Source organism: Kogia breviceps, chromosome 2 (genome assembly GCF_026419965.1).
Source record: "Kogia breviceps isolate mKogBre1 chromosome 2, mKogBre1 haplotype 1, whole genome shotgun sequence".
Classification (NCBI taxonomy): Eukaryota; Metazoa; Chordata; class Mammalia; order Artiodactyla; family Physeteridae; genus Kogia; species Kogia breviceps.
Genome location: NC_081311.1, coordinates 73,246,958 through 73,273,987, shown reverse-complemented (window position 1 = coordinate 73,273,987; position 27,030 = coordinate 73,246,958). Strand labels below are relative to the sequence as shown.

At 42.9% G+C, this 27,030-nt stretch overlaps 1 protein-coding gene and 1 pseudogene across 46 annotated transcripts in view; both read right to left on the bottom strand.

Moving 5' to 3' along the window:
* The window catches only part of ANK3 (ankyrin 3), a 518,594-nt gene that overhangs the window by 188,615 nt on the left and 302,949 nt on the right, over positions 1–27,030 (bottom strand). For 28 of the 46 annotated variants that reach the window (XM_067025563.1, XM_067025557.1, XM_067025580.1 and 25 more), the window contains exons 6-8: positions 25,732–25,917; positions 25,023–25,046; positions 23,745–23,843 (exon numbers count right to left, since the gene is read on the bottom strand). In XM_067025563.1, coding sequence (XP_066881664.1) covers positions 23,745–23,843; positions 25,023–25,046; positions 25,732–25,917 — 309 coding nt within the window. The remainder of the gene's footprint in view (positions 1–23,744; positions 23,844–25,022; positions 25,047–25,731; positions 25,918–27,030) is intronic. The other 18 variants (XM_067025566.1, XM_067025562.1, XM_067025584.1 and 15 more) reach the window with 1 other exon arrangement.
* On the bottom strand, positions 19,804–22,106 carry LOC131751503 (SWI/SNF-related matrix-associated actin-dependent regulator of chromatin subfamily D member 2 pseudogene; annotated as a pseudogene).

Sequence of the window (27,030 nt, the reverse complement as noted above, 5' to 3'; positions counted from 1 at the left end):
TGCTGAGACAGACCCAGATCTGAGGCCTAGGCACACTCCCTAAGACTGAAGCGGATCCAGAATGAAAGACCCCTCAGCCCCAGCCTAACGTAACAAGCGACTGTAGCCGGCTCCTGAGGTCGGGCAGGAGCTTGTTGAGAGAGAGACTCTGTGCTACAGGCATGCAGGTAGAGCTGAGCGGGGGAAGTGCACCCACCAGGGAAAATCTCTGATGGCTGGCCCTCACCCTCAGCGTAAGGTGGTGCAGCCCCGTCTAGAGGAACGTGAAACCTGCGGTGCAAACAAAATGTAAACTCAGCTCAACTCTGGACTCAACCGGCTCGGGCTTCCACATTTACAGCCTGACAGGAGAAGACACGTGCTGTTTCCAAGCAGGGATACTATTTTCCTCAGTGTCTGCATTCTATTTAGTGGAACAGGTGAACTACATGCAACAAAAGTTGGGGAGTTTAGGTCAAATGGAAACACTTGATAAGAAAACCACACTATCAGAAATGAAGCATTCCCAACCTAAATGTCTGTCGACAGAGGAATAGATAAAGAAGATGTGGTACATATATACAATGGAATATTACTCAGCCACAAGACAATGAAATAATGAATTTGCAGCAACATGGATGGACCTAGAGATTATCATACTAAGTGAAGTCAGACAAAGACAAATATCATATGATACAGTTAATATGTGGAATTAAAAAAATTGATACAGGGCTTCCCTGGTGGCGTAGTGGTTGAGAATCCGCCTGCCAATGCAGGGGACACGGGTTCGTGCCCCGGTCCGGGAAGATCCCACATGCCACGGAGCGGCTGGGCCCGTGAGCCATGGCCGCTGAGCCTGCGCGTCCGAAGCCTGTGCTCCGCAACGGGAGAGGCCACAACAGTGAGAGGCCCGTGTACCACACACACACACACACAAAATTGATACAAATGAACTTACTTACAAAACAGAAACAGACTCACAGACATAGAAAACAAACTTGTAAGATTACCAAAGGGGAAAGGTTGGGGGGAGGGATAAGTTAGGAGTTTGGGATTAACATATATACAGTACTATATATAAAATAGATAATCAACAAGGACCTACTGCATAGCACAAGGAAGTCTACTTAATATTCTGTAATAACCTATATGAGAATCTGAAAAAGAGTGAATATATATATATGTATAACTGAATCACTTTGCTGTACACCTGAAACTAACACAATATTGTAAATCAACTATACTCCAATATAAAATAAAAATTAAGTTAAAAAAATAAAATAAAAGTAAAAAAAAAAAAGAAATGAAGCATTCCTTTGATGGGTTTATCAGTAGACTTCACACAGCTGAGGAGAGAATCAGTGAACTGAAAGATACACCAGTATGAATGATCCAAACTGAAACACAAAGAAAAAAAAAAAAAAGAATGGAAAGAAAGAACAGAGCACCCAAGAGCTGTGGGATGATATAAAATAGCTGATTGGAGATGCATAAGGAAAAGAGAGAAAATAGGGCAGAAGAAATATTTGAAGAGATCATGGTAGGGAATTATCTCAAAATAGTGAAATATATCCAACCACACCTCTATGGACTTATATTCTCATCTGTATAATGGACATAACACCTCCAGTGCCTCCATCACAGGACTGCCAAGGGGAGAGATGAGATTAATTCATGTCAAAAAGAGAAAGGAAACTCACAGGTATTCCATATCTCTTATCTCATTTATCCCACGCAACAACCCTAATATGGGGTATTATCTATTTTTTTTCTTTATGTTACAGATGAGGAGAGTAAAACTCAAACAAACCAAAATAACTTGTCAAAAGTCACAAAGCTGCCATAAATTTGACTACGAAGTTCATGGTTCCTTTGCTAGACTAGACCATGCTGCCTCTGCATTTCTAAGTAGCGCAAACATATAAACAATTCTTCCTATTAGAGCATTTCTGGAGTACCTCACAGTGAACTGAGAGATAGAGTGTATTGTGGTCAGGTCCTGCAGGAGTCGAGAGCTAAAATTCTAGAGCCAGACTGCTTAAGTTCAAATCCCAGGCCTGTTCCACACCAGGTGCATAAACTTAGGCAAGTTTATTTAATTTCTCTGTATCTGCAAAATTAGGCTAATGATAATATCTGTACTACAGAATCGTCATGAGCGTTAAATTAGTTAATTAGCACACAGTCTTAAGAATGGTGCTTGGCGTTTAGCAAACACCACAAGTATCACTTATTTCTATTCTTTACTGTTTACCATATAGACATTTAAAATGGATGAAATGACTGCATCTCACAATGACATTATGGAACAGTTTGGGTAGAAAAGACATGCAGATCTGAAGTAATTGGTGAACTCTAAGAAGGTGCTAAAGTCAGCAGTTCTCAGGATGGAGGCCAAGGTGTTATAGAAGTGTGGGCTTAGCACAGCTAAGTCTGTGAAACCTCAGAAGGTCCGTGGCTGAGAGAACATGATCGATTCCTGTGGTACATAACACGATATGTGACAGAACGTGATGAAAACATGTGAGTGCCATACTTTGAAAAACAGCGACCTGGAAGAAACAGCTACCTCTGCTGGGAAATGGTGGAATTGCTGGCCTATTTCTTCCCTCTCAATTCTCACTGAAAAACCAGCCAGGTTCCCTTTTGAGATAATCAACAAAGCAAGATCACTTTTGTAACTCCCCAAAGTGAACTAAGTGCCATTTTCTACCGTACTGTGATAAATAGCAGACTTTTCATTCCATTTAAGTATATAAAGGGCAGTTGATTACTGATTTGTTCCAACCCCTCTTCTTTCTTTTTCTTAAAAAATGTCAGGAGTGGTTATCACGAAGTGAAAGAGTAAGTGGATGGTATCACGCAAAATCTTCTACATAGTAAGTGACGATGACCCTTTTAGTTTCGGTCCTTGATATGGTCTCAATTGAAGACAAATTCTAAAATAATCAAATGTTAAGGAGAGAGGGAATCTGGTATCTTCTGCTAATTCTTCCCATTTGTACTAATTTTTACCCCTAAATGACTACTCTGATTAAAAAAATTCAACGTGGCAAAACAAGATATCAGAAGATGAAGATTTCAATGTATTAATGATTTGAATTGAAAACACACATTTTAAGATTTGTATGTTTTCTTCTCATTCTATTCTCTTATACTTCATCCCTATCCCTAGTGTAAGCAGCAACAGGAGAATGACTAGTATCAATAAATGGTTCAGAGAAAGCTCCAGAAAGACATTTAAGCAAGGCTTGCCAGAATCCTTGCTTCCCCAATAGATATGTATCTTTTGAAAAGTTTTTTAGCTTCTGAAAGGAGAAGTTGAAGGAGATCAGTGTAGGCCACCCCAAAGTATGTCACTTTGGCATAAGGATTGTTCTGAGAGCTCTGTTCTGCTCCTGTCTAAAAACAGTGCCTAAATTTCCCTTAGTAAAGGTGTCTCCTCTCCCTTGCCAGCAAGAGGATTCCGGCCTCTTAATCAAGGAGAAGGCTTGAGTTTAATCAGCATAACAAAGCTTACTAACTAAACTACCCTTTTCTTTCATTAGCCCCCCCACCACTCCCCTGCCCTGCGTATATTTACCTTCCCACAATTTACCACCCCTAGAAGCTCAAAGCCCCTTTCCTGTCCCTTTCCTACAAATTTATCACCCATTGTTAAAATGGCATATAAGCCTCCAGGGTTTAACTGCCCCTTTGAGTTTTCACTTCTTTTCTATGAAGGCCTCAGTGTGCAAATATAAACCTTTCTCCTGTTAACCTCTCTTTTGGCCATATAATTTGCAGAACCCCAAGAGCTAAACCTAAGAGGGTAGAGGAAAATTATTTTTCCTTCCTCTCCAGGGTCATATCTGCTTATCTCCAGGCACAGAGCAGGTACTCAATAAATGTTTGATAAAGAATATTTAATATAGATATTATTATAATATTTAATATAGATTTATATAAGATAGACATATAATTAAATATTATATAGAATTATGATATTTAATATAGATTTTGATACAATGTAGAAAAATAGGGAATTGAATTTCTGTTTCCCACTTAATTTCTGTTCTGTTCTCTACTTCCTTAAGAGTATAAAAACTCTTTTCTCCTGTAAAGTTTTTTGGTTTTCCGATGTGGAGGGGAATAGAATTTGCCAGCCCAAAATGTGGCTCTTTGCCATGCAGATTATTTCAAGGTGCAAACAATCAAGGCCCAGAAGACTCAGGAAGAACCTTTGACCTGCCCCCTAATTGCCTGAAAGAAGGCAGATAGAGGGCCTGGTCCTGGGATAGAGCTATCACCAGACACATCTGCAAAGAAGATGGGCTATATGTGGTGGTGGGGACTCAGCAGGGCCTAGAGATCAGAGTCCACTCTGGGTCCTGTTTTCTCTGCCTGGCCCAGCAAACACGTGTTTTCCAAACGCTTGCTTTTTCATCTCCACGTGAATTGCCTTCCACCGCTCTCAAGTCCCAAACCACTACTCCCAGCTTCTTCTTTTGTCTTAAGATGATATTTAAGGACAAAAAAAAAAGTTGATATTTAAAGTGAGAATTTCAGCCATTTGGCAAGTATCTCAGTTTTCCTGGTCTCTTCCATGTAATTAAACTTTTGTTTGATTTTCTCCTGTTTATCTGCCTCATGTCAACTTAATTCTCAGTCCAGCCAGAAGAACCTAGAACAGCAGAGGACAATTTTTTACCCCCTGACCACTGCAAGTCTTCTTGGATACTTTATTTTTGTAATAGGTTTATTGAGATATGGTCACATATCATAAAACTGACCATTTTAAAGTGTGCAATTCAGTGGTTTTTTAGTATATTCACAAAGTTGTGCAACCACAGTATCTATTTAGAACTCTTTCATCATCCTGTTAAAAAAAAGAAACAACAGGCCCCAAACAGAATCCCGTGTGCTAAGGCCCACCAAGACTTGATACCTAACCTAACTGTAGTTCAGCTCTCCCAGGAACGTGACCTTGAACCAGTCAATCTGGAATTACCTGGTCAGCACAAGTGAGGTAATCTGTCTGACAGACCCTGGCCTTCCCCCAGAGGAAGGTGACCTTGCCTGGAATAATCTACTCTTTGCTAGAAACATCCTTTTTCCACTCCCATTCTGCCTATAAAAGTCTTTTATTTTGTATAGCTCCGCAGACTTCCTTTCTCTTTGCTAGATGGGATGCTGCCGATTCATGAATCGTTGTTGAATAAAGGCAATTCGATCTTCAAATTTACTCAGCTGAATTGTATTTTTTAACTATCACCAAAAGAAACCCCATACCATTAAGCAGTCACTTCCTATTTTTCTGTCCCCCCAGCCGCTGGCAACCACCAGTCTACTTTCTGTCTCTGTGGATATGCCCATTCTGAACACTTCATACAAATGGAAACATACAATATGTGGCCTTTTGTGTCTGGCTTCTTTCACTTATCATAATGTTTTCAAGGTTCATCCATGTTTTAGTATGTATCAGTACCTCCTTTCTTTTTATGAGAATGCCTGACTTTTTAATGCTTTAAGAAATCCATAAAACAAGGGGTAGTGGGGTAGGGGAGAGAAGGAATGGGAGTTTGGGATTAGCAGACGCAAACTATTATATGGGATGGATAAACAACAAGGTCCTACAGTATAGCACAGGGAACTATATTCAATATCCTGTGATAACCATAATGGAAAAGAGTATGAAAAAGAAAAATATATATATATAAATATATGCTCAACTGAGTCACTTTGTTGTACAGAAGAAATGAATACAACATTGCAAATCACCTATACTTCAATAACATTTTTTTAATTAAGAAAAAGAAATCCATAAAACACATGAAAAGAAATGATTCTTTCAGTGATTAGGATTTGAGATTTCAAGGATATACCCAGGAATATTTCAAATGATGGAATATAAGGTAAGAAAAGACCCCAGCCTTCACAGTCTGACACAGAAAATCAAACCTTGATGGTACTCTAATGCTCTACTCTAGTTACCCCATATACATGGAATGACACAGTGTTCGTTTTTTTGTGACTGGCTTACTTCACTTAGCTATCATCCTAGGTTCATCCACATTGTAGTATATGTCAGGATTTCCTACTTTTTTAAGGCTGAATAATATTTCATTGTACATATGTATACACAACATATAGTTTATTCATTCATCTGTCAATGGACACTTTCGTTGCTTCCACATTTTGGCTATTGTGAATAATGCTGCTATGAACATGTGTATACAAATATTTCTTTGAGATTCTGCTTTCAATTCTTTTGTATATGTCTACCCAGAAGTGGAATTGCTGGATCATATGGTAACTCTATATCTAACCTTTTGAGGAACCTCTATACTCTTTCCCACAGCAGCTATAATACAATTTTACTTTCCCACAGAGCACAAGGGATCCAATTTCTCCATGTCTTTGCCAACTGTTATTTTCTTTCTTTCTTCCTTCCTTCCTCTCTCTCTCCGCCTCTTTCCTCCTTTTATTTTGGTTGGTAGCCATCCCAATGGAAGTTCAATACATGCTCCCAAAATATTTTTTTTTCAGTATACATTTCAGGGTTTGCACAATTCCATAAACAATGAGAAGTTGTTAGCCATTGAGGATTGAAATAGTAACTACCTTTTGATCTTGTAATAATTTTTTAGGAAAAAAAAAAGAATTCTGCTAAAAAAGTGATAACTACTGATTTAGACCAAGCAACTCTTCATTTTACATGAGAATGAATTTTATTTCATTAAAATGAAAAACCAAAAAGTCTCTACCAATTATTAGGCTCTCACTTTGTGCAGGCCCAAAGAGACATATATCATCTCATTTAATCTCCACAACAACCCATGAAATAGATGCTATTAACTCAAATTCACAGGGGAGCAAAATGAAGCTGAAAGGAGCTACAGGTCCCAGAGCTAGAAATTGCCAGAGTTGGGATTTGAACCTGAGTTGTGATTCCAAAAGCTGTTCTGGCTCTTTCCAGTGGGTCGAATAGGACAAATATATCCAGATAGTGAGTCTCTTCCAACTTGGGCAAACACCAGCTCTAGCTCTGAGACCAAGTAGCATAGCCCTTAAATGAAAATGCTGCCTGCAGACAATTTCCAACCAAAAGGAAACAGCATATCTCAAAGCCATAAAAATACTCATCATCTAAAGAGTGGCTAGTTCAATTCTGACACTTTAAATAAGAACTCATGGCTTTCATATTTCTTTAAAGATGTCACTGTCAGTGCTGATTCAAAAGAAGCCTGCTCTCTGTGTTACAGTAAAGAAAGCCCTTCCCAGCTGGAAGTATTTATAAATGGAAATAGTAATGGAACCAAAAGGGGCATTAAAAATTCATTTACCAAGTAGTAAACTGCTTTCTATATATTGAGGAAAGTTGTTTTGAAATGTTTAATTATTGTCATTCGTAGAGATGTGGATGGACCTAGAGACTGTCATACAGAGTGAAGTAAGTCAGAAAGAGAAAACAAATATCGTATATTAACGCATATATGTGGAACCTAGAAAAATGGTACAGACGAACTGGTTTGCACGGCAGAAACAGAGACACAGAAGTAGAGAACAAACGTTTGGACACCAAGGGGGAAAAGTGGCGGGGTGGGGGTGGGTGGTGTTGTGATGAATCGGGAGATTGGGATTGACATGTATACACTGATGTGTATAAAACAGATAACTAATAGGAACCTGCTGTATAAAAAAAATAAAATAAAATTTTAAAAAAGTTTAATTATTTAAAATGAGTTAATCTAATGATATTAGATTTCCTGTAATCTTTCTAATGAATGCTGTAACTTTAATAACAGTCTATCTTTTTTTCTAACAGTCTACTAGTAAAATTTCTTAAAAACAAAAAAATGAAGGTGGTTTATAGTTATAAATTTTCCACACTCATATCATTTTGAATAAATCTGAAACTAAATTAATCTCTGTGTTGAATACTTTTCTTTCCCCTCCAGAAGATAAATCATTCTTTCAGGCTTTGGCGATGTCAGTGAACTTGACACTGTTAGTTTCTCAAGTATCCTACCCTCATTTGGCCTTTCAAGAAATTAGATTCTTGCTGAAGTTTCAAACACGTCAAAAATTTAAATAATGTCTTTGAAGTTTCTAAAGAAAGATGGTTTGGAAAGAAATAAAGCCAGTCTAGTGCAAATGGCTTTATCTGTGGGCAGTGTACTTGTTCCAAGGAGATGGAGCTCCTCCAGGGACCAGAAGACCACAGCTACCCAGGGGCCCACATCGCAGCCTAAGCTTCCATCTGGCATTGCTGCTGGGGGCTGATGGTCACACACTGAGGCATAAAAAATGACTTAGAAGGTCTGGATGCACATCCTTGTTCTTTGATCTTACTCTCAGTAGGACCTGGGACCAAGGACTTCCTGGGATCTCAGTTCTCATCTGTAAAACTATCTATTCTTGTGGGTCTCAAATGATGCACTGTACATAAAAGTATTCTGTAAGCCAGGGGTCCCCAACCCCCAGGATCTGATGCCTGATGGTCTGAGGTGGAGCTGATGTAATAATAATAGAAATAAACTGCACAATAAATGTAATGCTCTTGAATCATCCCCAAACTATACCCCCCCTCCCTGCCCCCAAGTCCGTGGAAAAACTATCTTCACGAAACCAGTCTCTGGTGCCAAAAAAGTTGGCGACCGCTGCTATAAGCTGTAAATATGCTGTAAATTCAAGGTTATATTATTATGGGCTTATAAACATAAAGGTAGTTTTTACAAGTAAAAAAATTATTGCAATTTCTGTGACTCAACTTTAGACAATTTATATGAAGAAAAGATTTTCATAGCATGGCCTCAGTCAATGTTTTCTAATATGCTCGATCAGAAGAATCACCTGAGGAACTTGTTAAAAAAACACAGATTGCGAGGCCGTATCCCTAAAACACTGAATCCCAGTCCAGGGGAATGGGAAGATGCTGGCCAACTAGGGAAAACCGGCTGCAAGGCCCTGACTTGGAGGCTATGAAAAAATGGTTTTTCATTTTCACACTCAGAGGGACGTGCTCCTTGGACAAGCCTGCCTTGTATTTCTCACCAGAAAACATACCTGATACCTTTTTGTCATAACGCCATTACGTTTCTAAATATCAAGAGTCCATTTCAAAGCATGATCATTAGGGATTCAAAAATGCAGAACTGATAGAGATAATAAATAAAATGTAGTGGAAATATGAATGCATTACCTTTCAGAATGAACTTGATCATTTGTCAGTTTTTTTAAGTTTGCTAATCTTTCAATTAAAACGTCCTTATACGTGTGATGGGATTTCGTAGTAAGTTAAAAAAAAAAAAAACCTTTAAAATCTTAAAAAATATATTTAATTCATTTTGCAACTGGTGCAGGCAGCAAACAAATAGCCAGCTGGTCGAAGAGAGAATACTGGCAGTTCTGGTTTTCCTGGGATGACCCTGGATTAAGTCCAAAGCCCAGTACACACTCCCTCTGATGTTAGAATATTATGAACTACACAGTCTGAATGTAGTTTATTTTACTTGTTTTTTTGGGGGGTTTTTTTTGCGGTACGCGGGCCTCTCACTGGTGTGGCCTCTCCCGTTGCGGAGCACAGGCTCCCGACGCGCAGGCTCAGCGGCCATGGCTCACGGGCCCAACCGCTCCGCGGCACGTGGGATCCTCCCGGACCGGGGCACGAACCCATGTCCCCCGCATCGGCAGGCGGACTCTCAACCACTGCGCCACCAGGGAAGCCCTATGTGATTGTTTTCATTGTCTTATTTTGACTTATTTACTTTGCTGTTCTTAGCTCAAGCTCTGCCACCCTGAAGCCGTACAGTTTAATTGAAACACAAGTTATTTAACTTCTTGCTTCCTGGTGTAAAATGGAACTCATACCACATCTCACGGGATGAGAGTGAGGAAGAAATGAAACAATGTATAGGAAACTTACTGGAGTAGGTAGTAATAAATGAAAGCCATTTCCTAAATTAGTCTGAATTTTGGATAAGTTTTTTCCACCTCCTATTTCAAAGTCTCAGTAGTAAGAGCAGAAAGGACCCTCAGGGTTTCCCAGTCCAACCATCTCTGAGGGGTGCATTATGGGGGAAGCTTGATGCCCTCTGCAGAGCAGTTCCAGAGTGAGCATGAACTGCCGGGCCCTTTTTTCCCATCTGGGCACATTCCCACGTCTCCATCTCTTGGCTGTAAACAGATGATCCGTCCAGCAATGCTGTCTCAGAGGGGGCAACACCGGCTCCACTGGCATTCTGGTTGGGACACTGTCACTGGCATCAGGATGTCCCACGCACTGAAGGGGGTTTAGCCACCCCAGCCCTGCCCCATTACACGCCAGCCATCCCTCCACCTCTCCATTTAAAGACCTGTAAGAACAGAGAGTCGAATGGCCGTGACCAGGGGCTGCGGGGAAGTCAATGAGTTGGGGAGATGTCGTTTAGGGGTACAAACTTGCAAAGAGTAGACAAATAAGTTGTGGAGATCTAATGTACAGCACAGTGATTGCAGTCAACAATACTGTATTATCAACTTCAAAGTTGCTAAGAGACTAAATCTTAACTGTTCTCACCCCCAAAAAGAAATGATAATTATATATGTTAGAGTTATTAGCTAACAAAAACTGTCATAATCATATTGCAATATACAAAAGGTATCAAACCAACACACTGTATACCTCAAACTTACACAATGTATCATGCCAATTATCTCAAAAACAAACCAACAAACCAAAAACACTGCAATTACTCCCTTCTACCTACAGGATCCAGGCCAGTGCCCTCAGCCCAGCCAGGGGTTCGGGGAGTCCCTTCCCGCAGGCTTGGACTCGCCATTCATCTCCAGCCTCATTTCACATGTGCAAATGGGCCTCAGTCTCCACTTCCTGAGCTCACTCTAATCCTTTTATGTCCATCACAGCTTAGCTTTTCAATTTTTTTTTCAACTATGATAGTCCATGCTGATCTCCTACCTGAACTTGTTTTCTTAGAACCTACTGCTTGGATTTGTGAGAGAGCCAATGATTGTGCATGTGTCCCCAGTTCACCTCTATGCAACGTTTGGTGCTTCAAAGTCCTAAACGCTTCGCTCTAGGTGCCCCTTCGCCTTTCCTGTATATGCTTCAAACCACCAGAGGAAGAAGAGCAAGATTTCCTCATGAAAGAACTATGATGCCCAGGAGGGGACCAGGGTGCATCTGAGCTTATCCAAGTGCACCTTCTGACAACAGGAAGTGTGAACAATGGTCCGAATGTTCAGCGGAGGGGCACAGTGGAGGAAATGAAAATTCTACAGCTAATGAATTATTCCCTTTTAAAGCGCAAATGAATAAAGCGAGCACTGCCAACTCCTACCTTAATAGAACTTTATTTCACAGAATTTCAAAATAGGATTTACTCGGGTCATTTAAACATGTTCTCAGAGCAACAATTCTAGAGCAACACTGCAGGAAGCAGGGCATATATTCAAAGAGGAAAAGTGAAACAAAGGGAAATATGTACCTTCCAATTTCTATGATTTTTGTTTACTGGAGTTCTTACTGTCTCAAACAATGTCATGTTAATCGTTTGGTAGAGGCTGACCTTCTCATGCTGACAGACACACGCAAACACTGTAACACTCCAACATTCTGGGACGCAACATTTCTGACTCGCTCCACAAGTACTCTAGAGAGCTGACGTGATGTCACTTGCTCGACATCTGTCACGCTTGACAGGTGAATGTGTCTTACACTGATGGGTCTCCCCCCAAATGTAAGCATTAATCACCACCGCCAGCACAAACATGGCGAGGACCCTGGCCCATGTGCTAAGCAATTTATATGGATTATTTCGTGCGGTCACAATGATGCTACACATTTGGTACTTTTGTTGGACCCATTTTATGGATGACAAAGCTGAGGAAGCATGAATAACTTGCCCAGGAGCATACAAAGCCACAGTACCAGTGTGGAACTCCAGCAATCTGACTGCCTTGCTGTTTGCTTTGACACTGTACTATACCTACTCTCTTCTGCGAAAGTCCTCCATCCCTGTCAGATAAGGTGGTCAGGCAGAAGGGAAGGGCTTGGGGTTGATTGATCTCTCTCCTATCTGGCTAATAAGAAAAATGCAGCCTACATGATGAAGAGGCTTGCCCTGGACCACATCAGTGACTAATGATACAGCCAGGATGAGAGCCAGGGCTCCAGCATGTGTGTCTGAGGACCTTCCTCCTCATCCTAGGCTGCTACAGCTTAGAAACTTCAGCTCTTCAGATGACAACAACACAGGTCCCATCCCACAAGGTAGGATGTTAATAAGCTCCAATGTACTAATGGGTTTAAGACAAAAACATTCCTTTAAAAAATTATATAGGAGATTCTCCTTTGAGGTGGCATTCAGGGGATTAAATGAAAAAGGCAGGAACAAGATTGCATGGCATGCATAGAGCAATTCTCTAGAAAAGGTCTATCTCCCGCCACTCTGCCCTCTGCTTACTTACTGGTTTTGTTCTTCCTGAGATGTTAATATCACCATGGTAACAAGAATATGGTTAACTGCGACTTTTCCATAACTCACATTCCTTTGCTAAATGCTCCCAAATCTCCATTTTCATTCCAAAGGAGGTTTATATAACGCAGTAAAACTATCTTTAATGCTGTTGAACCTATACTAGGAGATAAACATAATTTATTTTATATTTGAAAATACGTATCAGTAAAAATGAATGTGTGTGTGTGTGTGTTTGGGCTTTATAAGGACAGACATCTAAACGTTAACAAAATAGGACTCTTATGGGCGGTTTTTCTTTTCTTTCTTTTGCTTTATTGTATTTTAAAAAATATATTGTATAAAGCTGGGAAAATATATATATTTTAATGTATTTGCAATGGCATCGCCACACAAACTACAGTAGTGTCTCCAGAAGCCCTGGAGCCTTATAAAAACATTAAAAAAAAGTCACCCTCCTGCTGAAGCAATGCTCACCTCTTCTCCACGTTTGAGCGGCTGATGTTCTTCCTAGCACTGGCTGGTGGTGGCCTGGATTGCGCTTTGATAGCTCAGAAACTGAGGCTCTGCTTCAAACACCCTTAACTGAACAAAGCCTGGCAACAGACTTTGGTGACTAGCCCTTTGTTCTAGGCGTGTCTTCCGGGGTCAACTACACTGCTGAATCACAAGACTCTTGGCTGCTCAAATCAACTTGCCTCTCAGTGTCTGACATTCAATACTTGGGTTTGGTGCACTTGCCTATACCCCTCTATTAGAATCCTATGGATTTCCCATCCCCCTTAATGCAGCTCACATCAGTTCGGGAAGTGGGTCCCTAACACCATGTGAAGCTCAGCCTGAAATTCTGATAGACCAGGGAGAGGACTGGGGCTTGAGGAAAGCAGGTTTGAATAGGTACTGGGTGCCCAGCAATAGTGGATAAGGAGGCCTGGAAGTTATTTGTTGATTCATTCTTGAATTCACCAAATATATATCGAGTCCTTCCCAGTGCTAGGTACTGGGTTACACTCCAGGGATCCCCAAATGTGTAATAACACGTAGGTCTGCCCTTGAGGAACTCAAAGTCCTGCAGGGGAGGTGAAGCACAGGGTGTGTGAGGCGTATTTCACGACACCTCTACTTTAGCCCGAATGGGACTGTTCAGCTAATGCATGCACAATGCTTAACAAAGAAGCTGGAACTTACTAAATACTCAAATCACGACTATTTTATATCATGACCACTACACATTTTTACCTACAGAAGAAAGGAAGAAAAGGAGCACTTATTCTGCAGCAGGCGAGGTCCTGGATGCTTTCATGGTTTCACCCTCTGGCTTAATGGAATGTAGCTCCATCAGTATGTGAAAGGTACCACTCATGGAGGCAGATCAAGGGCTGCCAGGCAGCAAAAATAAAGGTCCTGCCTTCCCACAGTACCATGAGGAATGGTTCTCTGAAATAAAATGCCTACCTCTCTTAAAAAAATCTAAATTGCAAGAGACACATTCTCCATGGCTGAATCCTTCACTGGAGGGTTGAAAAGATGAAGTTCATGGTAAAGTCATTATCACAGAGGCAGGAATGTGATAAGCATTTGGAAAGCGGATATTTACCAGGTGAGGAAAGACGTCCCATGTGAGAAGCTGGAGATAGAGGGTGAATAAGGCATCTCAGGCTGCAGGGGGCTTAGGTAATAAACACAGTGGTCAAGACAAACACTCCCACGGAATTAAGTTTCAAGGCCAACCACGGGTGAGGAAGAACAGGGCACGGTGAGCACACACACTGAGGCAAGGAGGGGAGAGACCTATCTTAGGGGGGCAGAGAAAGCGTCTTTGAGGAACAGGATACAAGCATCTTTTACACAGATTAAAAAACAGAGGCTCACAGAAGTAATTGTGGCATAATCTCTGGCAATTGGAGACCTCTCTCAATTTCTGATATTTCTGAACTCTCCACGGCATGAACTGGGGAGAAATTACTATGTTCAAGTTGCCAGAAGTATTTTTAGTCCTCTTTGGAAGAAGATTTCAGTTTTAGTGTTGTTGGTGGTCATGGTGGTCTCTGCTTACATAATGGGAAAGGCACCAATCTGCTTTTGGAGCCCAAAGGGGCAAGTCTATTAGGAGTAAAATTGCTTCTACTTAAAGCATCACTTCCCTTGGAGGGGAGAGTTGCATTTAGAGATAATTATGACACTGAAGGGAAGGAGGCCTGAGACTGATGGTGTCTCAGCTTTGTTCGAAAGAACTTTCTGTGATGATGGAAACGTTACCTATACAGTGTTAATACAATGGCTGCTAGCCACACGTGGAAACTGAGCACCCGAAATGTGGTTCTGGGGAAAGAGGCACAGAAGTCTACATTTAATTTAAATTAAAGTTAGTACTCAGTAGTTAGTGGCTACTGAATTAAGAGAGCCCAGGTGTAGAGGAAACAGGGTTCCCCCTCTCTCTGGGACCAGAGACTAGGTTAAGGGGCTTAGACTCTGGCCAGAAGAGACGTAGTGTCGGTAAAAGGGGTTCTCGCTAAGGGAAGTAAGAGAGACTCTCCAACACAGTGGCTTCAGGGGGCTCACAAGGGAGCCCTTTCCTGAGGAAGGGGTCATAGCCCGTGGACTTTGGGGACAGTGTTATCCAGAACAGGTCCTTCAGCTCTGCCTTTTTTTTTCTAAATCTCATTTTAAAAAATTAATTTTTACTGGCATATAGTTTCTTTACAATGCTGTGTTAGTTTCAGGTGTACAGCAAAGTGAATCAGTTACACATATACATATATCCACTCTTTTTAAAGTTTCCTTTCCACCTAGGTCACCACAGAGCACTGAGTAGAGTTCCTGTGCTATACAGTAGATTCTCATTAGTTATCTATTTTATACATAATAGTGTATATATGTCAATCCCAATCTCCCATTTCATCCCTCCCCACCCTTTCCCCCCCGTTAACCATAAGTTTGTTCTCTACATCTGCGACTCCATTTCTTCTTTGCAAATAAGTTCACCTGTACCATATTTCTAGATTCCACATATACGTGATTATGATATTTGCTTTTCTCTTTCTGACTTACTTCACTCTGTGTGACAGTCTCTAGGTCCATCCTTGTCTCTGCAAATGGCACTATTTCATTTCTTTATATGCCTGAGTAATAAGCTCTGCCTTTCTGCTCTGAACTCCCTTCATCAGTCCCAAAGATTTTAGAGAAGTCTTGTTCAGCACTAGAGCCAAAGCTTAGTTGTGCTTTGGGGAATTATGAGAGAGAGACTTTTTGGTATATAGTTGAGCACATGGGGACCTCAACAAATTAGTAGTGTCAGGTCAGTGGCTTACTTGAGTCTGGACCTCCAGGTCTAGCTTATAGGAGAAGTTCTTTAATATTTGCTAGAATGAATTTAACTGAGAAAGGAAATCTCCAGATAATGTTGATCCACGGATGTCATTTTGCTTATGCATGTGCTGACCACGTGTCGACCTCTTATTTGGGCAGAACGTAAAATCTGACACCTGGATGTTTCCATCCACAGGTTTAGGAGTTCAACTGTCTAAAAACACTGCTCTCACTTTAACAAAAAGAACTTTAGATAAAGTAGCCTTTATCTAAGAACTTTAGATAAAATAGCCTTTCTTATGACATAATTGAGTTCCAAATGTGGCCGAGCCCCTGCTGAAGCTTTGTTCAAAACAACTGCTATTTGAGAAAGGCAGTCCAGTTGGACATGTTAACTAGTCACAGACCTGTGGCACACGTGCCAAGTTCTATCACATGCAATTAGAACATCACACAGCTAAGTTGCTGGGCCACAGTGTCTCAGCCTCCTGGGGCAAGGCGCCTTCACAGATGGAGATTTAGGCAGTATGGGGTGGTAGGAGTTGAACCTTTTGAAATGTAGCTATTAAAGATACTGTCGGGCTCCCCTGGTGGCGCAGTGGTTGCGAATCTGCCTGCCGATGCAGGGGACGCGGGTTCGTGCCCCGGTCGGGGAGATCCCACATGCCGCGGAGCAGCTAGGCCTGTGAGCCATGACCGCTGAGCCTGCGCGTCCCGAGCCTGTGCTCCGCAACAGGAGAGGCCACAACAGTGAGAAGCCCGTGTATCGCAAAAACAAAACAAAACAAAATAAAGATACTGTCAGCTATGAAACTGTTCTTTTTTTTCATTAAAGTATAGTTAATTTACAATGTTATGCTAATTTCTGCTGTATAGCAAAGTGACTCAGTTATACACATACATACATTCTTTTTTTTAAATATTCTTTTCCATTATGGTTTATCCCAGGAGATTGGTTATAGTTCCCTGTGCTATATGGTAGGACCTTGTTGTTTTTCCATTTTAAATGTAATAGTTGGCATCTGCTAACCCCAAACTCCCAGTTCATCCTTCTCCTTCCCCCACTCCCACCTGGCAACCACAAGTCTATTCTCTATGTCTGTGGAAACTCACTGCTCTTAATAGAATGATTCACATGATATAAAAATCACATTTGAATTATTTCACACACACAAAAAACTGTCTCTGTAGATAACTAAGGTTTCCTTTGTCAAAAAGTGAAAACTATATAACCCGTCCTTCCTTTTCTGCTACATGTATAAAAGCCCTTAAAGCCTAAATCTAAGGGCTTTGTATTCACTAGCTCTTTCCAGTTGCTTGGTAACATTTACTTTCTCTGTTTCATCCTTACATGTCTTACTTTGTATATTTTAATCTGTAAACCTCCTGAAATCCTTTTGGGAACAAATGAGGTATAGCACTCAAACACATAAATCCGTAATCCTTTCAGAGATCAAAACAAAAAGACCAAGACCAAGAGAAGGGTATTTTATTCAATCATCTTCCCCAAATGGGAAGTTAAATAATAATTTACAAGAGAAAGGTTAATAACAAGAGTGCAGATTAAGTTAGGTGGTCCATTATATTTGATGAAAAATGTCTTAGCCAGCTTCTTCAATGAAAGGAATTTTGCTGGCATCCAATAATGTAATTTGGCCTTTACCTACTCCAGTGCATAAATGCCCCTTACTGCAAATGATAACCAGGAGCAGCTCTGGTGTGTCTTAGTTACAGTCTCTTCCCCAAGAGAGCTAGGATGATTTGCTAAGAGAGCAAGGGTCACGCATAAATTCAGATGGTGTCAAGACCATCTCAGCAGACACAGTTCAGAGAACGAAGCATGCTGACACTGCACTGCAGTCTTCAGCAGCTGTTCTATTAACTCCCTGCAGTGGACCCTTGAGGCTGAACAGGTCTGGATAATCCAAAAGAAAATATTTTAGATGTCAGACAGGAGATCTTATGCAATACATAAACCTGGCAAAATTACAACACAAAAATCAAAATTTACATTATAATAAAAATCTAAGGAAAGGTGTTAATAGAACAAGTAAGTATCCTATAAATCAGTTACCATCACTGCTGCTCGGGGGTATACATTCACCACTGGCTAGGATCTGCTTTCTTGCTGCCTAAATTAGCTAGCACTACAAAGAAGCATATAAAGCAATCCATTCTATTGTGTTTTCCCGTTAGTCACACCGCGTTTGGCTCTGCCTCGTACCTGCACATGCACTACACGCAGGAAATGATTCCAGAAGGGCTACCCCTACTCTTATCCCCAGCTCTCTTCACCAGCAGGTAGCTATTCTTGAGGTCACGCCCTCAGCTCACAGAGAACTACAAGACTGTATCTGCCTTTCCTCAATGATCTGTCCCAGCCAGGAAGCAGAAATCACAGCCCCCTAAGACAAAGGTTGCTGCTGTCATTTTTTAACTTGACCTCGAATTTTCTAATCAATACCTCCATCTCAACCCAGTTCCTGAAGCATACGATTTATGGTTATGATTTGCAGCTAGTTCTTAGCAACTGAGGCTTAATGATCCTTCCTTTATTGTTTTGACCAGGCAAAATCGGATCCCATCTGTGTTCGAGGGCCTCTTTCACCTGCTACATCCCTGAGAGAACTCTGACCTAGAAGGACCCCACTCAAGTTGGGAAGGGAGAGGTCCCTGTAATACAAAAGGCTAAATGCTGGATTGTTACATAATAAAATTACTGGAGATTTGGAACCTACAATGGGTTTCTGGAGGCAACTAGCAGTTGCCTCCGATTAAGCTTTTCCTGAAGACCAGTTCTGCTCAGACATCCTACTGCAAGCCATCCGTCACGTTCTACAGTGGGGAAGCATGTGTTGTAGGGTGTAAGCAACAGTACAGGCCTCCCAGTAAGTATAATTAAATTCCACCGCAGCCTTCAGTTCAGAATGCTATGAGGCCTCATTAATTAGGAATGTCTGGAGAAAACGCTTTTCCAAATCAGCAAAAAGTCTGAATTTTAACAGATTTTAAACAAAAGCACAATGTGACTTTTAAATCACATATGGTAATTCAGACAAGGTTAACAATGTCACAACGTGGGTCTGAGGTTTCCACTGTTGTTTTTTTAACATCTTTATTGGAGTATAAATGCTTCACGATGGTGTGTTAGTTGCTGCTGTATAACAAAGTGAATCAGCTATACGTATACATATATCCCCATATCCCCTCCCTCTTGCATCTCCCTCCCACCCTATCCCACCCCTCTAGGTAGTCACAAAGCACCGAGCTGATCTCCCTGTGCTATGCGGCTGCTTCCCACTAGCTATCTAGTTTACATTTGGTAGTGTATATATGTCCATGCCACTCTCTCACTTTGTCCCAGTTTACCCTTTCCCCTCCCTGTGTTCTCAAATCCATTCTCTACGTCTGCGTCTTTACTCCTGTCCTGCCCCTAGGTTCGTCAGAACTTTTTTTTTGGTGTGTTTTTTTTTTTTTTTTAGCTTCCATAGAGTCCACTGATTTTTAATCAATAAATTAGCATCATTTGTAATTACCATAGTCATTGTTTTAACGTAAATGGATGCTTTGGGATTGCTTGAAGGAGTCTGAAAATACTGCAATTTGTCCTCTTAAATTGCTTAAACATTACCCCAGTCTCCTTATTTTCAGCAGCATCAGGAAATTTCTGAACAAGGACACAAAGACAAAACTTCAAACACTACCCTGACATGAATTTTCCAAATGTCCTAATTAGAAGACGTGACTTAATGAGGTTTTCTGTGAGTTAGAGATATAAAACCAGAAGAATGCATCTTATAGACACGAGCTTCAGTTTTCACATCGACGTGCCCTGTTTATACATGACTTAAAGAAGTACTTAACTTTGTCCTTCAAAACGTCACACTAGGCCTCGGGTCTGCCATGTTGCTGAAACCCAAGGATGCTGTTGGTGCAATAAGAACATGGCTCTAGAGTGACATGAGCTGCCTCATTTCAACTGATAAAGGCTTTTAGCAGACTGATGACAATAGGATAGGAAATAGCTTTTTTTTTTTTTTTTTTTTGCCACCAATAAACAAAGATTTATTTGGAAATTTCCAAACCTGCCAGAAGTGGCACTTACCAAGCCCTAGGCCCACTCTCCTTCCCAAGCTCCAAAGGGGAACAACAGTCCTCCCCTCCGCTTCCCTGCCCTCCCCCAGCACACTCACCCATGCCTCAGGCCCCGCCAGAGAACTAGTGTGTCCTCCCTCTAGGAGGCGTTACCCCTGGGCCCAAGAGCTGGGGCGGCAGCCCTCTGGCCTCTCAGGAGATGATGGCGGCCAGAGCCGCTTGCATAGACTGAGAAAAGAAAATAAGGAAGGAGATACCAAGTAGGGCTCCCTGAAAAACCCCAGCTTACTCCTGTACAAAAAAAGTGGCTCCTGCATAGAAAAACCTGCTCCACGAATAGTGCAAATACCCAAAGGAAAGGGAAAAAAACCAGCAGCAAGGCTGGGTTGGTAGGAATAGCAAAGAACTTTGGTTTGGAAAGGCTAGGAAGAGTGTGAGCTGTGCCCCTTTTCCTGGTCCAGCTCCGCAGAGCCAGCGCTGACACTCTCCCCAAGGGCGTTTGTAAACAAGCAAAGCCAGGGGCCTTTGCGATGTCAAAGCACAGCCTCCAGGTCCTACTTGGGCCTGCCTGCAGGGGGCACAGGAGGCCTCTGCTGTGACTCCAATTAAAGCCAACGTGTAAGTAGTAAGGCTCTGGGGACTAAGCAACGAGGAATCCTCTCACTGCACTTAGGAAACTAAAGCTGGGGAGCAGAGGGTGACAGGAGACACCCCTCCCCCCTCCTTATCCTACATGTCTGTGCCCCAGAGGGTGGCCCCCTTCCAGGCTGAGGAGGGGGGTGCTCCAGGCCTGGGAAGCAAGGAAGGGATCCCTGAGTCTGAGGTCAGGTGGATTCCCGGCACCTGTTCCAGTTCCTGCCTTCGCTGCTGCACCCTGGCAAAGATGTGTCTCCCCACTGCTTCCTGGGCCCAGGGCTGGTGCTAGAAAGCAGCTCGTCTCTCCTCCTCAGGATTACCAGTCACATGAGGGATGATCTTGAGGTCCCAGGGCTGGGAACGGAGCCATTCCTGGATGAAGCCCTGGGGGTCAGTGCTCAAACTGAGCATGAGATCCCTCTGGGTCTTCAGCTGGTTGATGGACTCAGTGGTCTCATGGACCTTGACATCAAGGGAGGCGATCTGCTGATTGGTGGCGGAGGCCGGAAAACTGCTCATCTGGGCCTTGAGTGGGGCCTCCACCTCCACGTCAATGTCACAACAGGCTGTCTTCTTCTGGCCGTCAGGGCCCACGCTAACGACACGGTTGACGGCACGGGGGTCTGGATGCCGCGGCAACCCGGCTAGCTTCATGGGACTCTCAGAGAAACGCAGTCGGCCACAACTGAAGATCTGGCGGAAGTACCAGTTGCAGTTGACGTACTCTCGCTCGTGGCTGTCCTGCAGCTGGTTGTGTCTGACGTAGAGCCACAGGGCCTGCATGATGGCAGCCCTTGTCTGTGTGTGCCCCACCAGCAGCCTCCGCAGTCAGGGGTCCGACCTGTACTGGGGAGGCTGATGATCCAGCATGAGCAGGAGGGCACACCTGACGCTGAGGTCTCCAGGATGTTTCACCTGGAGGCCATCTGTCTCCCGGGTGGTGGGGGCATCCGGTACCTCTGCACCAGGGGGTTGTCAGGCCCGTACGGTTCCTTGTCCAGCTCAGTGATGAGGCTCTTAAAGACTGAAGAAAACTTCCTCTTCTGTTTCCCAGGATCACACAGCAGTTTTCCCTCTACTCGGAGTTCCCAGGAAGCCACCTGGTCCCCTGCAGGGTTTCCCCCAGGGGTCCCTGCGGTTCCTGCACTACCACCTTCTGCTTTGCTGGGACTGAACATACTAGAAAGATCGATCCGCAGCTTTTCGCTTTTGCGTCAGAGGCTTTTTGATGGCCTCCTGGATCTCCATCCTCTATCGAGCAATGGTCTGGTCCAGCTTGTGCTCAAAAGCCAAGAGATCCATGTACGCCTGAGGCTCTGGGACAAGCTCCTGAATTCACTGAGGTAGAACTTTATCTGCCACCTTCCTCCTCTTTAACCCCCGGTGCTGGGCAGGCATCGGGGGCTCTGCCTAGGGCACAAGCAGGCGTTTTGGGAATAGGTCCATCATGGTGCGTGGCATGCCAGGTCGAAGTGGGGCAGCTGCGCCAAATGGGGAGCCTGCAGGGGGTCCCACCTGCAAGCCAGCCATGGGCATCCGGCTCCCTGGTGACCCGCCAGGCCTCTGGTACTGCGCCGCAGGGCCCCGGGGCCCCCCCATGCCTCTAGCCAGCCCGGGCCCCCTGAGCGCCGGTCTGGGCAGCGTGCTGGGTTCCGCTGGCAGAGGCGGAGCCCCCAGGGCCACGGCCCGACATCGCACTGTCCCTGGAAATAGCTTTTATATTAGCCCTTTCTGAGTTCATATTAATTTTTATAGAACTAATGAATTATAAGAAGGAAAAGAAAAATGAACCCTTAACATCAGTGGAAGCAGGCAGAAGACGGTGGGGGGGGGGTGAAGAGCTTTGGGGCTAAAATTCTGCCATTTCTCATTTGTTAGCTCTGTGATCTGGACCAGCTATTTCTTATCTCTAAGCCTTGGTTTCCCCTTCTGTAACACAAGGATGAGATAAAAATGCTCAGCTTGGCATCTGCTTCAAAGATGGTATTACTTTTACTGCTGCTACAACTACTGCTGGTACTAGTATTATGACTGTTCTCTCTATCGGGTCTGTTGCCACTTCTCCCCTAACAAGTGAGATTTTTAGCAAAAATAATACTTCAAATGCTATGTGCAAAATCACAGCGCTGCTGGTGTTGATGTGTCAGGCACTGCACTAGGTGCTCTGGGTACGCTCACTCCTATTTCTCAGTGACCCAGTGCAGGAGTGCGGATGTTATTTTTTTGATCACCATTTATTATTTAATTTCATAATCCATATTAACTTCATCTTACCAATGAGGAAACTGATGGACACAGAAAGAAAAGTTAAATCCAAAACGGGAACCCAGGGAGTCTGAATCCTGAGTCCTCACATCCAGCCACTTCTCTATTCTGCTTCCTACCTTGTTTCTACTTCTGATGATGCTGTTGCTGACGATCAGGCCTAGAGCTCGACCAGCTTTTACATTCAGGGCCATATTACTCTGGATGTCTGAGTTGCTGTCCAGGGGTACACATGACACAGTAATTCCTTTCCCTATGATTATGAGCTTACTCAGGTTACAGAATTGTGTTACTCATTCTGAAAGTTTATAGGGGACAGAAGATAAGAGCAAAAGGTGGCCTCTAGGGCTTCCCTGGTGGTGCAGTGGTTGAGAGTCCGCCTGCCAATGCAGGGGACACGGGTTCGTGCCCCGGTCCGGGAAGATCCCACGTGCTGCGGAGCGGCTGGGCCCGTGAGCCGTGGCCGCTGAGCCTGCACGTCCGGAGCCTGTGCTTCGCGACGGGAGAGGCTACAGTGGTGAGAGGCCTGCCTACCGCAAGAAAAAAAAAAAAAAAAAAAAAGGTGGCCTCTATTATTTGGGTTCTAAAGTTTGGGCCTTATCCAGACATTTCAACTCATTCCCACCTGGAAGATCAAGACCCTGATTTCTAGAGCACTGTTAGTGCCATCCGACCCATTTCTACAGTCTCAGAAATTTCAACTTGGAGGACAGTTTGTAGTTTCCAGTCATGAATATTTAAATCACATTTTCTATATGTTCACTTAGATATTTATCACCCACCCCTACTCCTGACCCCAATCTTGGTTTTCTTTTCCTCCTAGGAAATAGGCACACCTGTATGCAAGCAAGGAAACGCACTAGGATAAGTAGACATCACACCTTCCACCGACTGGGAGGACCCTTGGAGGTCAACTGTCTCGACCTCCTCCTCCTGTTGGGGAAGGAGGGTTAAGAATCGTTTCAAATGCTTGAAGCGCACATCAGGCTGCAGCACTCTTACCCGCGCAGTGAAGCCCACGGCTGCCGCTCGGTTTAACAGCAACGTGGCTACGTTGATATTTCCATAGTGAGCAGCTATGTGGAGCGGAGTGAAGCCACTCTGGAAAGAAAACAGAGCAGACGTTCAACTGATTCCTGCCGACCCCTTGTCTGACATGTTAATACCATAACCCTGCCCAGATAAAAACGAGGAAGCAAAATATGCTGAGGTCCACATTCCATTCTGTACTAGGTTTCTTTCCATTAGTGCCAATTGCTCATAGGATTTCAGAGAGATGCCAAACTCACAGGCAGAGGAAGAGCCAGGAAGGAACCAAGGGTGGAGACTGAGCCATTTTAGTAATCCAGCAGCAGAACTACACAGAAGCCAGTGTTTCCAAAAGTTAAAATAGGGATGACAAGAAATATCTTGATAGCTCAAAGAAAGTTCGATTAGTACCACTGTTTTATTATCCACAGAATTGCCCATTGAAACTCTGTCAAGATTTAACTTGTTTTATATATTCAATATAGAGTCAAATGAACAAACAGTAAAAGCCAATTTTAATGATGAAAGCAATTTGGGGGGAAGAGGTACTATTACAAATTGGTCTTGAATCGTGGCGAATGCATTTCATAAAGAAATCGACCAGCTGGTCTCTTTATTAGCAAATGCCTACTCGGTAACACATTTTTCTGGATTATTCACACCAAGGTCATTTTACTTCCTTAAAAAAAATGCTAAAACATGCAGCGATTCACTTAGTCCCCAAAGATCTAAACCTTATAGGAACTAGATGCATTTCTAAATTGTTCGCAAGCTTCTCAGCCATGCTAGAGATCTGACTGACTCTTGTCAAGGGTGGGTCACGTGTGTACCCTTCTGAGGTAACTTTCGTCTTGCTGACACCACTGAGGGTAAGTGTCATGCAGAACTCTAAAGAACCAATCCTAGATGAGTAGACTGGCAGGGGTTGTCTGCAGCTTTAGGTACAGCTGATAAGTTTCGCAAGTGTCAAAACACTTCATGTCACAGAACGCTATTGAAATACCCGTAAGTTTCAAGGCTTCCTCATACTTCCTTTCCGACACCAGACTCAGCTGCAGAAAGCCCTGGGAATCCAACTACTATCTTCTCTGGCACATGCTACTTTGGGGGTGGGGGTATAAAGCAGGTACCTAGCCTACAGAAGGCGATGCAAAGAAGAAGGGAAAGAAATGAGGCAGCAGCACTAAGAAATGGAAAAATGATGATGCAGATATAGATCATATGTACACGTATATATATGTATATATATACCTCTGTTGTTCTATTCACCACCATCTAGGTTAACACATTTGGAAGCAAAGAGGAGGAAAAAATGAACGGTTAGTTTGCTATCGGTGACCATGGATGGAAGAAAGCTCATGACAGCTAAGTGATGAGGATGAAAGCTCTGATGGAAGCACAATAGGCACAGAAAGAAAGCTAGACTGAACGAAGGGCTACACGATGGCCTATTCCAAATGCCACATTTCCTTCACTGAGACCTGGAAGTGTCTAGACAATGGGAGTTGTCGGCTGGGACCCTGGCTGCTGGCATGGTTGCCACAGCTGATCAATACTCAGTGCATTGCTTACCATCTTAGAGAGCGACCAAAGGTTTATTTTGTGCACGCCGTGGCTACCATTTTGTAATTTTTCACCTTGCTGTTTGAGCTGACGTGTTAACTGCATTAAAAGTATATGTTCAAAGGAAGGACACTATTGGGTACGTATCGACTGATTTCTTTGGAGGTGGCCTCCTGTTGGCACACACAGGGCAGCACCCACAGTTCCCTCCCAGGTTTAGATGCCAAAGGTGGGGGAATGTGCCTTCAGCTGGATGACTTGGGCACTTGATTTTACTCCTTTCAGTGCCATTAAGCGTTTAGCATAAGCTCCAAAGGGAGGCCAGGCATTCTTCACAGTTGGGTGCATAACACCCAACTGTGATGCCGCACGAGGGGCTCCTTTCCCAGGCCCTCACCTTCGACTCGACGTCCGCGTTGCTGTCATTCTGCAGCAGCAGGGCGGCAGCTTTCGTGTCATCCTTCCGGGCAGCGATGTGAAGGGCTGGAAGACGCACTTTTCCTTTCGTGTCGTTTTCTAGCAGGAGCGACACTACTTGATCGTGACCTTGCTGCAAAGCTACTGCCAACGGTGTGAAGCCATCCTGTAAATAGACGGATGGGTCAAGATTGGTCCCTAGGGATATTTTCTTCTTCATTAACAAATAAGAAGGTGACCGAGTGACCAAGTGTCAATTTTTATTCAGGGTTATTGAAGCTGACACACTCAAGTAGACATATATGTGGAAAGAAATTTAAAACTACACATACATCAAAAAGTAGGAAATAATTTAAAAATTCGTAATAAGTTTATGGGTTTCTTTCTGTGGAAAGAGTGGGTAAATTTCAAAAGTCCTACCTAAAGAAGAAAAAGACGGCAGAATTTCAGTATCCATAAAATAATCTCGGCGAAAACAATTACATCTCGGGTTAAATCCAGGCAAAGTTTTCAAAGGAGTTCATTTAAATAAGCTGTAAACATTTCCACTGATAATTTAAAACTTTCATCCAGTACCTTGTTGCCTAGCGTATCCTGTCTGCTTCATCATTGTACCTTGTGGCCTAGCGTATATCTGGTGCTCAATTAGTATATGTGAATTAATGAACTATACTCACTGCTGTTTTAAGAAAGATATACATGAAAGACTCATGGCTTCTCTGGACCAATGAAAGAAGGGATCACACAAAATGTGACTAAAGGCATTTCAGACATACTCACACATCTATACACTGAGTCTCCCCACTGTATGGCCCTGGGACTTGACAAAGAGAAGACAGCTACAGATTTCACTGTGGTTAATTAATTTGTGGATGATCTGCTGACTGTAGAACAGACAGCACAGAGCAGAACATCCCAGGACTGGCTCCCAAATTTTAATTCTGCAACGCTTTCATTATCACACACTCAAAAGAACATTTCAAAATTATTTTTACTAGACAGTTACTTATTATTGTAAGTAAGTTAAGTAAGTTAAATAAGTAAGTTACTTATTATTTTATTCGGGTCATGATATTTTATATCTGTAGTCCCTGTGACACAAATCGAGGGCTGCTCTAATGGAAGAGTGCTTATAAGGGAGGAAGAAAAATCAGAGTTACATGCATACTCATGTCTTGTTGGTTTTCCTAAAAGACCACTTTCACCACTGTATTCCTTGCTGGAAAATCCCTACCACTCCTACCACTTATTTGGCTGAATGCAAATCAGCACATTTATA